Genomic DNA, 16,060 nt, shown 5'->3' with positions numbered 1-16,060 from the left:
ATGTGCACTGAGCTATAATAAGAACGGCTATTACTCCAGTACAGTAGGTGGCAGTGCAATGTTGGTTACGACGTTTCAGCCAATGAATGAACCATGAAAGAACAGAGGCAGTGTTTACGACTTCTTTACGACAAAATGTTCTTCATTTTCTTTGTTTACGTCCTTGTCCTGTTCAATCAGATGTATCCCTAATCTTTGCCGTGGCTCAATGTTGTTATTACTTTATTCAACCTAAAATGTCTAAACTACATTCGTTGAATGTGTTTCTTACTGCCCGATTAACTGCGGCTGCTGTGGACATATTTGGGGCAGTGGAGAAAACTATAACAGCGTACCAGGAAGAAGTTTCCAGATCAAAAGAGGAGAACGACCATCTACGGAAGCTGTTGCTAGATTTCGGTTTCAAACCTGATAGAGAATCACAAAGAGCAGGTGTGTAAGATTAATCAGCAACCTATGGTTCTGTAAATATTATTACGATTATTAGCTAGCTAGTTAGACAACCGTGACAACCATAGGACAAGTTAATGACTGCTGAACTGTGCTGAACCTCAATTGTTATTAGCTAGCTAATCAGGCATCGGAATTAGATAGTTAACTAGCTAGCCAGTTTCTCAACACTTCTCAATGCTCTATGTAATGTTAGTGAGAGTCTAGTGTGTACATGTGTCGTGAGCTAAAGGGAAGAAGTAAAACTGAAGTGTGTTGATATGTCTCAACGGTAAGTAACTTCCCCATCTTTCCTTTCAGACCTCCAGCAGCTCACGCTACCTGTCTCTGGAGAGGAGGTTCCCTCTGAGCAGGAGTGGAGTGATCAAGAGGACACTGAGCCCATATTCATACCACCCTGTGTGGAAAGTGCCAGTGATCAGGACTCACCCCAGAGCTCACACCTTTACCAAACTGGGAAGAACAGCAAGAAGGACTCCCTTCCCACCAATGCAACAGAACCGATCAAAATCAAACATGATGGAGAGGACTACGGGGCATCAGAATCAACCAGTAACTCTCAGACCATGTCAAAGTCAAAACGTACATGGACAGATAAAGGACAAAGTCCTCCAGACACTGACACAACCAGTGAGCTGAAAGCACCAATGAGGGCTCAGACAGGTGATAGACCATACAAGTGTCCTGTGTGCAGGAAAGGGTTTACCAATAACAACCATTTAAAAACGCATCAGAGAATTCACACAGTGGAGAGGCCACATTGGTGCAAAGAATGTGGCAAGTGCTTCAACCGCAAGGGGGACCTGGGCACGCACATGAGGACTCACACAGGAGAGAAACCGTACCAGTGCAGCGTTTGTGGCAAAAGCTTCCGGCGAAACCGACTGAATGAGCATATGAGGGTACACACAGGGGAAAGACCCTATCAGTGTGCCGACTGTGAGAAGGGCTTTATTTCAGTAAGTGACCTAAAACGCCACCAGCGTATTCACACGGGAGAGAAGCCGTTTCGGTGCAACAGTTGCGGCAAATGCTTCAGTCAGATGACAACCTTGAAAAAACATATGAGGACTGTTCATAAGAAGGTTAAATTGCAGAGCAGTGAGGAAAGCCCAGATCTCTGCTAGCATTAGGGACTCCTGTTCATTTATGTGATAATGACAAACAGCACAGGACATATCTTATGTTAACTTGGTACCATCTGCGTGTGCTTTAGACAATTTCTCTGACTATCGCTGTCAATCATTCATGCAATTTTGTGTGTTGGAAATCTCTTCTACAGATCTGCTGCTTTCTGTCAGGACACTGCTCTAACACCAAGATCTTCCAGATAACAATCATAATATATTGTTCTTACTTGACATTAAAGTGGATATACTGGGGGCTTTCAAACTTTGTGCGAACATTGATAGAATAAAAATAAAAAAATTGGAAGGGTGCTCATATTTGTCCTGTTACACACAAGTGTGTAATGGAAATGTTTCTTGCATATCCCAACTGCCCTTAGACACCCGCAGTGAGTGGGGTCACGGCCAGGGTCGCCATTGTCCAGCGCCCCTGGAGCAATTGGGGTTAAGTGCCTTGCTCAAGGGCACAGCGACAGATTTCGGCTGGCCCAATACTCTATCCCCGAGGCTACCTGCCGCCCAATTTCGGAACAGTCCAAAGCAAATGCATAAGCCTGCAACTCATTGATATGACCAAACTCTTGGGGTTGGTTTCCTAGACACAGATTATGCCTAGTCCTGGACCAAAACAAACTTTCAACAGTTTCTCCAAAAATAATGATTTTGAATCCAGGACTAGTTTTAACCTGTATTCGGGAAACCGGCCTTTGGTATTTTTGTTTGAGATGTTTTGCCAAGCCTAATGTTGGGCATATAAATGGGTTGTTAATCAGAGCAATGAACTAAAAGGACATACTGTCCAAAAGACTGTTTGTCATATCCTGTATGTACCCTGAATATACACAAAGACATCTATCAAGGTAAAATAGTTAAATTGTTTACTATTATTATTATCTTTATGATAAATATTCACTTTTTCATTTGTTTCTGTAACCCACTTTATCATGTATGATTTACGTAGATAATTGCCTTCCATACTTGAATTTTATAGTCTTACTGAATGCTCCCTATGACTTCTGTGAGTGGCTGACTTGTTCAATAGTGTCATGTGTTCTTCAGCTCAGGTAAATATTGTAAACTACTATGTAGTTAATCCAAGTTATGTAGGTACGATTTTTCTTGTTCATTACAGATTATATTCTACATTATCATCTATTACAGATGGACTTTGTACTACATTATATTAATTTATTCAAATATTAAGTGCATGAGCCTATAACCTCTTGACACAACCAACAATCTTGGTATTTTCCTTTGAGGTGCTTTGCTTGTAGTATGGTTTCATAATCAGATAAATGAAAAAGGACATACTGTGTACAACACCTCCTGATGCATGTCCTTAAATATGCACACGAGGGCTATGAACTACTTCCCCGATAAGTCATTCTATTGGTCAATTCAAGTAGCAGTACGAGGCGTGAGAGCAAGTATCGTTCTCTATTGGACGAGAGCAACTTCTTGCTTCAAACCGATTTCAAACAGCCAACGTGCGCGCGTCTGTCTCCAGCTTCGGAGCGCCGCCGTCCGCGTCCACACCACTGCGCTTCCGTGGATCCAAAATTCCGTCTGTCTCACGTGCTTTGTGAATATAAAAGCTCTCTGTTTCCCTTCATCATGTGTAGTGTGTCACCAGACAAACGGCGAAAGATGGAGTCGGCGTTAGAGCAGCTGAAGAAATACACGGTGGTCGTGGCGGACACCGGAGACTTCAATGGTAACAGATTGGATTGACCCCTATGGCACTAGCCAAGGCCAGGCAGGCATTACCTATACTAGCTCAACACATTGATATAACATGTTGCTAGGGGTTATAGCTGCGCTAGCTAACGTTACTTAACGTAATTTTTCATAAACCTGCTTAGGGTCTCCTCGACTATTAATTCCGATAAACTTCTAATGACCTGTTTTTTTAGCTTTGACACTAATGTTGCTAGCTAGCTGTCTTATCATGTCTGCTGGTTTGGCTAATGATTAACTTACTTCCTTCTTGGCTAGCTAGTTATGACCACGGCTCTTGCACGTTTCATGCATTACAACTTGTTAGCTAGCTAGCTAACTATGGGAAGAGCTATATAGCTCTGGCTAGGGGTTTCTATTTTCAGGTGTTGTCTAATTTGAAAGACTGGTTGTGAGCTATCAAATAGGTATTGCAATTAAAACAGTGCATGCACGTTGACGCTGTCACGCCCAACTAGTCAACATTGGTTCTCCCACGTTACACTAGGTTTAGTTAAATAACACCTTTTATGTGAAGAAGAGAACCTAAAATACCACATTCAGCATAGTTGGTTAACTACATATGATTTATACAAATGCCATGTTGACTGCCATTTGTCATCCAGATATTCACAGCTGGTTCCTCCATTGATTGAATAAGGAAGTAGTAATGATGTAATCCAATAGTTAATTCCATTGGCGCAAAACAAACATTTCCTCATGCTTGATCTGCAAGTCAGGATGACAAGACAGAAACGGTCTGCCTACCACAGGGTAACGTTAACAAGGCTGAAATGGGGCAAACTGTAAGTGGATAGGCTTTGATGACATGCTGCTTCACAGTCTACACAGAATGTTTAATTTTCTTCTCAGGATAAGTGAAGGTGCGATGGAGCTTCACAGAATTTGATCTCTGAATGCAGGGGTCTTTAGAACGGGGTTATTTTCAAATGTCTGCTCACTCTAAAGAAAATACATTCTTACAGGTTTTCCTGCAACACAGTGTGATATCTATAGGACCAGTCACTCAGTCAAATAGGCTACTATGAATCTGAAGATTGACCAATGTATCAGTGACCTTGCTTCATGCCTCAGCAGTTCCGTTTTTAGACTGTGGTGAGAGGAACCTCGATGTAGCCATAGGTCCAATTTAATGTTGTGAAAGGGTGCACTTGGCCAAATCCCATTGTGAAAGGACCTCACTGGCCAACTCTTGTGAGATGCGGTGCAGTCATTGGCCAACTGGTTTGGACAGTGGTTTGAAGACTGTGAAACCTGTTTACTGCAATACTGAAGGACAGAGGTGAACCCCACCATTTAGTATTCTATGGTGCTCTTCTCATGGTGCCACAGTCATTTTACCAGTGGGTCATGTTCAGTAGGATTTAAACGGGAGCAAACATTTAAAAACTTGATCAAGTTCAATTAGAAGCTCGCGTCCGGCATATTGTGTATGATTTTTTTTTTCTTCTCCATATTGCAAAGCCTAATACTGTTGTCCACCTTAGCTATGTTAAGTTATTATAAAGCTGACTTGTGATGGCTTTTTTTTTTACAGTAAGTGTGGCCTCATTGACTATCTTTTGTTGGCATGCAGAATGGTGAACAGCTCAGTAAGTTGTACAATTCTTCCGTTATCCCCAAATGTGAGGGTGTATATTTCCTGTCTCTTTCAATGTAATAAATGCGGCAGATTACATTGTCACAGAACATTATTTCTTGCCAGTTGCTGTGTCTTTGTTCAAATGGGGGTGGTTCGTGTATCTTATCTTAGGGTTGGTGTCTGTCTCAGTGTAGGCTTACATGGCTAGACTGTTGATTAGCTAAGCCTTATTCCTTCAAGAAAATACCTCCCCAACAGACATTAGGGTAGTCCTGTTTTCTGCTGTGAGGATCACAGAAAGAAACGATAACATTGAAACATTTTGATGTTTGAACATTTGTGCATCCATAATTTTTCTCCAAAAGGAACACACTTTTGCTGTCTTTACCTTCCCTTGAATGCTGTAAAACCCACACCTGTCAATCTTCTGTCAAATATTCACTGGTTGCAAGCACAAGCTTGTTCAAATCAAGCAACACCTTTTTCTTGCCCATGTGAAATTTGTCAGTGCATGGATAAAAGTGCAGCCAAATACTCTTACTTAGCCATGTGGGAAACGCATGGTTACTCAAGTGTTTATGCATGGCAGTCATCTGGTGTGAAAAACAATTTGGAGGGTAGTATGCAAATTGCAGAAACACTTTAGCCTGAAGTTGCCCTTTTAATATGCCATGTTACTTTGGAACTGCTTTTGTAACTTCTGTAATTACTGAACTACATGTGGTAATTGCAGATATGGCACATGATCATTGAACTGTAGTGAAAGGATGCTGCAATTTCAGTTTCAAATTGGGTACATGTTATATAGAATTCTGATGTATTAATAACTACTTGATATTTGTGCGACGTGTAGGCTTAATCCGAATAGCTGACCCCCTGGGGTACGACTCGAGCTTCTCATTGAGCATTTACACAATCTTTTTTTAAAAGGCTTGACAATAGCGCAAAAAGTGAATCTAAAGCTCTTGATATGGAGAACAGTGTCTGCATGTCTTCCACCAATGTCTTTTCTGACGGCCTGGATATTCAATCTTTCTCAAAAGACCTGCAACAGATAATTCAGCTACCAGAAGTTCATACTGTTCATTCACAAACCGCTTGTTTTTGGATATGCTGTTTTGAATAGTTAAAATCACTGTCATAATGGCGTTAACATAGGTGGCTGTGGGAATGGATTGCAAATTGCTGCCTATGATGATAGAATCATCCATAAGAAAGGGCTGGCTAAAAGAGTAGGCTATTTGAACGGAGTGAGATAGTTAGAGCCTAGAATGTTTCCCCCCCCAGAGAAACACAGGGTGCCTTTGTGCTTCATTGTGTAGCCTACTCCCTGTCAGTGGCAGAAGCTTGGCCAGCTGGTCTAAAGCCCATCGACACAGGCCTCCCTCACTAGCTGTCCAGCTGACACAGCACATCACAACGATGGGAGGACACTACAGTTTTGATTAGTATAACAGGAGAGTACCCTGATCTCCGAAGTAGGCTAACAAGGCTATAGTAAAGGCCCTTGCCAGTGCAAAGTAGGGAAAGCAAACCATTTTTTTGAGTTGTAACTTGAAAATAAACAAAACGTTTTAGCATTGCAATGTCTGAGGAACAGGAAAATGTGGGTTTCATTCTAAATACAAAATGTCACTCTTTCTCCAATGACACAATCCGTGAGGCACTCTGCATTAGCTATACACCTGGATAGGATGCATGACTGCTAGACTACCTCACAGGCTAAAAGTATTTAACCTTGAATGTGTCTTTTGAACATCGGGTGTCATTCTTCTACTGCAGTGTGTTGCAGGTAGACGATAGGCTGTTTTCTCCACCCACCTCTTCCCTCCCAATGTTCTGCTTTGGTTGAGTGCAGTTGGCTTGTATGTACAGTAGAGGTCACTGTTGGTTGAGACCGGTGCTTCTGGACCAGTCCAGCGCAATCTCGTTCTGTCTCCTGTAGAAGTGAATTTATTTAATATAAGCAATATCTGAATGGACCTTTTCTACTGAATTATCTGGGCCGATGCCAGTTATTTCACAGCTAAACAGCTCAAGATAGTATTGTCCATTGGTGAATAAAGATGTCATTTGAAGGCTTGTGTGTACCTTGGGACTGAAGGCGCCCGCGTGCTTCTCTGCCGAAACAGTTTGGTTGAGTTCATGCCAAATTATGACGTTTTTTTTTGGACTTCGGTGAGGATTTCTTTTTCGGCTGGTCGGGCACTTTTTATTTTTCTCTATTGGCGAGACTAAGTCTACGCCCCTTAGTAGGTGATTGGTCAACAGTAGGGATTCTTCAATAAAGTATTTGTCATTAAACTCTATTTCATGCACATTTTTTCTTTGAGAAATACTGCACCAAACAGATGTAAAATTGCATGACTAAGATCTCCTTTGCAAAAACGTCACCTTGTGAAATCTGTCATTAATTTTTTTATCTTAGATGTGCGCCAAGGTTTTTTTCCAACCGGGCGGGGAGGAGGAGTGTGGTACTGCCGTTTGCCCAGGAGAAAGGCAGTTAACCTCCCTCGCCCGTGCGAGTCGCTGGGCGATCGGCGGGACGACGAATAAGATGTGCACGTAATTCTGATTTTATTTTGAGGAAGTGTATACTGGCTACGGTGTCTCAATGGACAAACAGTACTATGGCTGCTTGGAAAAAAGCGAAGGTCTTTTTAAGGGAGTATTTAAGCACTTGTTCAGCTAAGCGCCAGCTGACCTGAAGCATGCTGACGCCTTATCACTGCATGGTTTGTTTCTGGGAAGCTTCTAGCAGTTCACCTCATGTTACTGTCTTAAACGCAAACGTATGAATGTCACACTGACGTGTGAGAAACTGGAATGTCAAGTTGACACTGAGCTAAGTTTACTCCTAGAGAGTAGAGAAGCCTTGACCTTCCAATCACAACTGGCACAGGGCAGCTCTTCATTGGCTTGGCTGGGTGTTGAATGGCACCTTTTATAGGGTCGGGTTGGTGTCAATCACCCTGAATGACACATTTTCTTGTAAAGTTGGTGCATTTTGTGATTGAATGCGGACTGGTAACCATCCTTCGACTGTACCTGTAATGCGGTTTCAACTTTCAAGAGGCGCTAGGCCTTTTCCTCCTCATGTGAATCAATAGCTCTGAAGTAGTTCTAACGTTACCATGACCACCAGGTGTGATGTCCCAACAAGAGACTTGAGAATGTTGCATATTGTCTAGTGAGGATATGAATGCCTAGTGTGTTGACTAATATACCATGTGACTAGTTGTGAGCTGCTCTTAACTTGCGTTGTCTCTCTCTCCCACTTCTCTGCGCAGCCATTGAAGAGTACAAGCCCCAGGATGCCACCACCAACCCCTCCCTCATCCTGGCCGCTGCCAAGATGGCCGCCTACCAGCATCTGGTCGACCAGGCCATCAAATACGGCATCGCCAAGGGCGGGTAAGATGGGCACTCGCAAATGTATACAACCCCTATCATTTCAATGGCTGGTAAAACACGCTCAATTGTAATCATATTGCAACTCTGCACTGCTTCTACACTTATACAGTAGTTCAGTGACTCAACTGACCTCTCCTTTTAAACAATGGGATTTTGAGTGAACAAAGCAGGCGTTTGCCATTGTTTGCTCAAGATAAGTGTTGTCGACGTAGGTGCGCTGAGGGTGCTGATCCGTCTGCCTTGCCTCACACATGCCTGCAAATTATACATGTATTTCACGGTCGCTTCACCCCGTTGTTATGAACGTTGTCTTGGTGACTGACAATCAACTTTGAGGCGTCCATTAATTCGACATTGGCGCTAATGATTTAGTCTAAACTACACTATAGTAAATAATGTAATTTCCAAGCCACTCAAGTAAATTTGACGGCATCACAGTTTTGGGGTTTCCTATTAATTATTTGCCTTGTTTAGGAATGTCATTGTATTTCCAAGCCCCTATAATGCACTTTAGAGAATCTTAATCAGTGCCAATTGAGAATGCATTGAGTAGAACTGACGTGAAATCCATTAATACTGGAAAGTGAATGAACATTTCAAGTTCATTACAGCACATAATAAACTGGGTGGTTCGAGCCCTGAATGCTGATTGGCTGACAGCTGTGGTATATCAGACCGTATACCACGGTTATGACAAAACATTTATTTTTACTGCTCTAATTACATTGGTAACCAGGTTATAATAGCAATAAGGCACCTCGGGTTTGTGGTATATGGCTGATATGTAGTGTATTTGGAAAGTATTCATACCCCTTTTTCCAAATTTTGTTACGTTACAGCCTCATTCTAAAATGGGTTAAGTTCATTTTTTTCTAAATCGATCTACACACAATATCACATAATGACAAAGCAAAAACAGGTTTTTATATATTTTTGCAAATGTATTACAAATAAAACCGATACCTTATTTACATACGTTTTCAGACCATTTGCTATGAGACTCAAAATTGAGCTCGGGTGCATCATGTATCCATTGTTCATCCTTTATGGTTCTACAACTTGATTGGAGTCCACCTGTGGTAAATTCAATTGATTTGGAAAGGCACACACCTGTCTATATCAGGTCCCACAGTCGACAGTTCATGTCAGTGCAAAAACCAAGCCACAAGGTCGACGGAATTGTCTGTCGAGGCACAGATCTAGGGAAGGGTACCAGAACTTTTCTGCAGCATTGAAGGTCCCCAAGAACACTGTGGCCTCCATCATTCTTAAATGGAAGGAGTTAGGAACCACCAAGACTCTTCCTAGAGCTGGCCGCTCGGCCAAACTGAGCAATCAGGGGAGAAGGGCCTTGGTCAGGGTGGTGACCAAGAACCCAATGGTCACTCTGACAGAGCTCTAGAGTTCCTCTGTGGAGATGGGAGAACCTTCCAGAAGGACAACCATCTCTGCAGTTCTCCACCAATCAGGCCTTTATGGTAGAGTGGCCAAACAGAAGCCACTCCTCAGTAAATGGCACATGACAGCCCGCTTGGTGTTTTGCCAAAAGGCACCTTAAGGACTCTCAGACCATGAGAAACAAGATTCTCTGGTCTGATGAAACCAAGATTAAACTCTTTGGCCTGAATGCCAAGCGTCACGTCTGGAGGAAACCTGGCACCATCCCTACGGTGAAGCATGGTGGTGGCAGCATCATGCAGTGGGGATGTTCACCTTCCAACAGTACAACAACCCTAAGCACACAGCCAAGACAACACTAGAGTGGCTTCGGGACAAGTTAGAGTGGCCCAGCCAGAGCCCGGACATGAACCCGATCGAACATCTCTGGAGAGACCTGAAAATGGCTGTGCAGCAATGCTCCCCATCCAACCTGACAGCGCTTGAGAGGATCTGCAGAGAAGAATGGGAGAAACTCTCCAAATACAGGTGTGCCAAGCTTGTAGGGTTATACCCAAGAAGACTTGAGGCTGTAATTGCAGCCAAAGGTGCTTCAACAAAGTACTGAGTAAAGGGTCTGAATACTTATGTAAATGTGATATTTCTGTTTTTTTGCAACAATTTCAAAACCTGTTTTTGCTTAGTCATTATGGGGTATTGTGTGTAGATTTGGGGGGGGGTCTGAATACTTTCCGAATGCACTGTGCTAAGGGCTGTATCCAGGCACTCCGCGTTACGTCGTGCGTAAGCACAGCTCTTAGCCGTGGTATATTGGCCATATACCACACCCCCTCTGGCCTTATTGCATAAACATACACTAAGTATACAAAACATTATGAACACCTGCTCTTTCCATGACACAGACTGACCAGGTGAAAGCTATGATCCCTTATTGATGCCACTTGTTAAATCCACTTCAATCAGTGTAGATGAAGGGGAGTAGACAGGTGAAATAACATTTGAAGCCTTGAGACAATTGAGACATGGATTGTGTGTGCCATTCAGAGGGTGAATGGGCAAGACCAAAACATGTGAGTGCCTTTGAATGGGGTAGGTGCCAGGCGGACCGGTTTGTCAAGAACTGCAATGGTTCTGGGTTTTTCACGCTCAAGTTTCCCATGTGTATCAAGAATGGTCCACCACCCAAAGGACATCCAGCCAACCTGACACAACTGTGGGACTCATTGGAGTCAACACGAGCCAGCATCCCTGTGGAAAGCTTTTGACACCTTGTCAAGTCCATGGCCCGACGAATTGAGGCTGTTCTGAGGGGGGTGCAGCTCAATATTTGGAAGGTGTTCCTAATGTTTGGTATACTCTGTGTGTGATTTACTTGCTTAATATATAAAGCCTTGGTCTACTGCTGAAAGCTATGATCACACTTGTGCTGTGCTTGAGCTATTGCACCTCACTAGTGTCCTGTTTCTCTGTCCACCAGACCTGAGGAGGAGCAGGTGACCAACACCATGGACAAGCTGTTTGTGAGCTTCGGCCTGGAGATCCTCAAGAAGATCCCAGGCAGGGTTTCCACGGAGGTGGACGCCAGGTACGAGGAAAGCCCCCTGCTCCGCTCGGGCCCACGGGAGCCGGAGTGATGTGGCTACTCCTGTCTTTTCTACCTAAGTGGCTCATGGCTTTGTACCTGCCGATACCAGCTATCAATATGAACGTCTGAACATAGGAGTTTCAGGGATTCTTACTTTTGGAGTGAGACAAGACCCAACCCCTCAAAAAATAGAATAATTGATCATGCCCACATGGCTATGGGGAGGTAAATGGTTCTTGTGAAATTGCAGTTGTGGCAAATATGTACACTTTAACAAAGTTGTGTTTTTCTGCATGCCTCAAATGCATCCTGGAGCCTTTTTATAGATCAGGGTAGCAAATTGATCCTTTAACTTGTTGACTCTAATATCTGACTGAACAAAGTATTTGAAGTCCACACAAAATGGCTCTACCAAATAGGAATCATTCATAGTGTTAATATTTAGATGATTGACTAACTCACCCCCCCCCTCACCATTTGACATTAGGCTTTCGTACGATAAGGATGAGATGGTGGCTCGGGCCCTGCGGATCATTGCCTTGTATGAAGAGGCCGGTATCAAGAAGGACCGTGTTCTCATCAAGCTCTCCTCCACATGGGAAGGCATCCAGGCTGGCAGGTGTGTGTGAGATGGAGAGGGAGGGAAGGAAATCAGTCCTCTACCTTTTTATAGGGGCATTTCTTCACCTGTCATCTGGGCCCACTTTTTCAAAAGTTATCTAACTGCATTTTGCCTATCGGATAGGATTAAATGCATAGAAATGGAATGAATAGAACAAGACTTCCCATTCAAGTCAATGATTTTTTTTCTTCTGTTCTATTTGTATGCATTTAATCCTAACCGATAGGCGAAATCCAGTTATAACTTTTGAAAAACTGGGCCGAGATGATGAAATGATGACTACTGTAGCTGTGTATATATGCAGATCTTGGTGGAATTTAGATGAAAACAAACATGATAATATTAGGTCTTCTGTTGGTACACAGTAAAAAGTGGAATGTTTTCCAAACATCCTGTTCTTTTGACTTGGTTTGTTTTGCCAAAACTGGTGTAATTTGATAATACAAATGGTAAACAGCAAATGGTTAAATTTACCTGCTATGTTCTGTCAGTTTACCTCTTACATCTAACCTATAAATTATTTTGGTGTCAATCAGTCTCTATAGGAAATGTTGGTTTTGACAGCCATGGAAGCTTAGTGAAGCTCTGCTGTTAAGACTGTGCTTTAATGTGCCCGACTGAATGTGTGTACCTGCAGGGAGCTGGAGGAGAAGCACGGGGTTCACTGCAACATGACCCTGCTGTTCTCCTTCGCCCAGGCAGTGGCCTGCGCCGAGGCCAAGGTCACCCTCATCTCACCCTTTGTGGGGCGCATCATGGACTGGTACAAGGACAACACGGCCCAGAAGAGCTACGAACCCCATGAGGACCCAGGTATGGGCTGACTGATCCATCGTTTGATAGGACAACCGAACACTCATGCTAGCAACTTTAAAGTTGGACTCAACAGTCCCAGACCTTACGAATATAATTAAATAAGATGCCTGACGAGTTAGAGGTATTTATTGACTTCATTACTGCTCTGGAGTGGCTTTATTAACCATAAACCTCTTTATTTTATTATTCTCTTCACTCAGGTGTGATCAGTGTGACTAAGATCTACAACCACTACAAGAAGTATGACTACACCACGGTGGTGATGGGAGCTTCCTTCAGGAACACTGGGGAGGTCAAGGCCCTGGCCGGCTGTGACCTGCTTACCATTTCCCCCAGCCTGCTGGGAGAGCTGAGCAAGGACCACAGCGCCATCACGCCAATGCTCACGGTTGAGAAAGGTAATGGGACTCATTGCTACCCCTTACCGGACACTAGTATAATGAGCTCACACTGCCCCTCCCTATAACATTTAGGAAGTGTTATGATGAGTTTCTCTGGTATCGAGTACTTCAGGATGTAAGAGAATAGTTAAACCCTTAGCTGGAGAGTTGATTCATAGTTATTTAATATTACAGTATTGGATTCACATGACAAGTGGTACGGGCGTAGCCTGTTGTCATCCGAATGACTTGCATAGAAAAGCTCTGTTTATATAATGCTTTCCGAGCTAATTCCATCCAACAGTTGCCAACCATTATTGAGTTTCACTCATCTCTTACAATAGGATCCCCCTACATGGTATCGTGTGGCACCCTAGCCAGGATATTCCATCATGTACTCCTTCTAAGATTAGCACAATTGGCCCCCAAGCTATCTTGGCACGCAGACCTTCTGGCACCAACCAGTGACAGAAATAGGGCTGATGATGTGTGTCATGCACCAAATGTAATGTTTTCTCAGTAATTGACCATACACAGAAAGCAGAGGTTAAAAATGTACTGTATGAATCAGCACTATTTCAAGACATATATATATATATATATATATATATATATATTTGAATTGGTGAGAATCGTCATGCAGTTCAAGGAAAGCTGGTAAAATCGGTGTACTTCAAAGACCCCTTGAGTAGAATCGGAGCCCCATAGTTTAACCTCAAAGCAGGTCAAAGACAAGTTAAAAAATATATATTTTATTTTTTGTAAAGATGTTGGTTAGACACCTAAGGAGAACTTGCTGAGGCCACTTGAACATTGGTTATGCAATCACTTATGAGTAGGAATGTCTCGTAACCATCTGTCTAGTCCCAAGAATTTGAACCTCGAGCCCAACAAAATGGCTGTACTTCACAAACCTACAGAGCAAAACCAATTGATTGCCATGTATTTAGGAGCTCCTGTGTATTTCAATGCCTGGTTAATCTGAGGCTTCTCAAATGTCTTTAAATTGATGCTTGTGTCTTCCCCTGGGCCAGGTCTGCATTAAAAAGGGGTATATTTATCCTGTATCCCAATGCATACAAATTGTTTCCTTCCTCATTAAACACCTGCAACCATTGATGGGGAAAATATGAGAGGTCCTCGATAGGGAAAAGCATTCTGGTGGATTGCAGCCATATTACCAGTCCTTCAAAAGCCTGGGGATGAGGACTGGGACTACGTAATCACCTTGGACCAAGGATGAATAAACTAAATGCAACTCTTAACAGCTCAAACTCTGTCCCCTGTTTAGCCAAGGCCTGTGATTTGGAGAAGGTTCACCTGGATGAGAAGGAATTCCGCTGGCAACACAACGAGGACCGCATGGCCGTGGAGAAGCTCTCTGACGGCATCCGCAAGTTCGCCGCCGACGCCATCAAGCTGGAGACTATGATCAAGGTGAGACTGGAGCACTGAGGTTGTAAATGTATTTCTGAATTCCCTGTAAAGTATCAGGAGTTGGAGTATGGTGCACATGTGAAGAAAGTGCATTTATGAACAGCAACTGTACTGCCCAGTCTTGAACATTTAAGACTTGTTTGGAACAAAGGAATGCTGGAAATTCTGTCATGGTGTCCTGCTGGCGATACTTTGACAGTTTAAGTTTACATCCCCTTGCCTTTTGTTTGTCTGTTCCCTTTTTCATACGGTTGCTTTCCCCCTCCACAGGAGAAGATGCTGAACGTGAAGAACGGCCAGTAAAGCGGGACCAGACGTTCAGCCCTCCCCGCAGGAAATGGTGATGGTTGTACGACAACCACCACTGGGGGCCCAAGGGACCAAACTCGCCCACCTCCCCTGACCCCAAAGTGGGACCCCCTCAACAACGGAACACCTCGCCACTGTAGGCTTGGATTGACTATGATTTACTGTGTTTTTGTCTTGACTTTGAACGTAGTCAATGCAGAGATTGATTTCAATTGTTACTCCAGCACTGATGCAATGCTCTTTTTGTAAATTACTGCTACTTGCCCCACTGCAGATTTGGTCAGAGGAGCGAATGCACAACGGTCAGGTTCAGTCCAGCCTTTTTTACTCATCAGTCCTTTTAGCGATGCTCTAGAAAAACAACTTCAAACTGTAACAATTATGAACATTCCTCAGGAAATTATAAAAAAATAATGATTTAACGGTTTCACCAATTAAAGTCTTTCCTCAGTGAACCGGTGTTCTGTCCTGAATGTTTCATTAAGCCAGAAGTGGGTTGTCTGTAACGTTACATGAAGCTTCTCTATTTTCTAGCTCTTCCTCTGGCTCACTTGTTGACTTGCAACGTTGTATGAATCTCCCCATTTAAGAGATGATTTGGGCATGACATTTAACACATGCTAAATGTGAGCGATTGACTTGCATGTGATTTGGTGAAAATATGCTAATATTAGTATTTGTTGGTAGTGGCTAGTTTATTAAAAGCAAGGGTGGATTGCAGTCACTGTCCCTAGACTACCTTTTTGAGGCAAGGGAACAAATCTTTGTAAATATGTAATCTCAACTATTCCTTTAATGTGACAAGAAACCGGTCAATGTTACACCTCAACATTTGGTTTCTAGTCCTGCTGGATGTCATCCTAGTGAGATATGCTGTTCCCAATAGCTTAAGCCGTAATAATAATAAAAAACTACAAAATGCTTGGCTTAATTTCAGTTTGTGCTGAAAATACGTCACTCATTGTAATTAGTCATACTATTCTCCTCTTAGCCAGTTGCACTGGTCCAGCCAGTTTAGCATCATTCTACAATTTTAATTGCTTTCCCAGCAGTGTACTAGGGAAAATGAAAGTGGAGATGTAGGAGGTTCAAAGGCTTTCCAACCGAACCACACAGGACAACTCAACTTGTTGCAGACAGCTGTCCGACTACACCGAGAGACCCTTGGTTGACTGACTAAGTTGGTTATTGGCGGGAAGCGAC

The 16,060-nt window shown here is 43.1% G+C and overlaps 2 protein-coding genes across 2 annotated transcripts; both read left to right on the top strand.

Moving 5' to 3' along the window:
• The first annotated feature begins 86 nt into the window (after positions 1-86).
• Positions 87-2,385, top strand: LOC121548224 (zinc finger protein 37). The gene is made up of 2 exons (XM_041859627.2): positions 87-432; positions 751-2,385. Exons 1-2 carry the CDS (start codon positions 87-89, stop codon positions 1,575-1,577), a joined length of 1,173 nt encoding a protein of 390 aa, XP_041715561.2. The 3' UTR covers positions 1,578-2,385.
• Positions 2,386-3,078: 693 nt separating this feature from the next.
• Positions 3,079-15,312, top strand: LOC121548225 (transaldolase). The gene is made up of 8 exons (XM_041859628.2): positions 3,079-3,291; positions 8,187-8,310; positions 11,186-11,293; positions 11,781-11,912; positions 12,553-12,728; positions 12,932-13,129; positions 14,403-14,548; positions 14,819-15,312. Exons 1-8 carry the CDS (start codon positions 3,192-3,194, stop codon positions 14,849-14,851), a joined length of 1,017 nt encoding a protein of 338 aa, XP_041715562.2. The 5' UTR covers positions 3,079-3,191; the 3' UTR covers positions 14,852-15,312.
• Positions 15,313-16,060: the final 748 nt, after the last annotated feature.

The sequence above is a fragment of the Coregonus clupeaformis genome, unplaced genomic scaffold (genome assembly GCF_020615455.1).
Source record: "Coregonus clupeaformis isolate EN_2021a unplaced genomic scaffold, ASM2061545v1 scaf1401, whole genome shotgun sequence".
Classification (NCBI taxonomy): domain Eukaryota; kingdom Metazoa; phylum Chordata; class Actinopteri; order Salmoniformes; family Salmonidae; genus Coregonus; species Coregonus clupeaformis.
The sequence above is the reverse complement of the archived record's forward strand: the minus strand, read 5'-3'. Positions and strand labels throughout refer to the sequence as shown.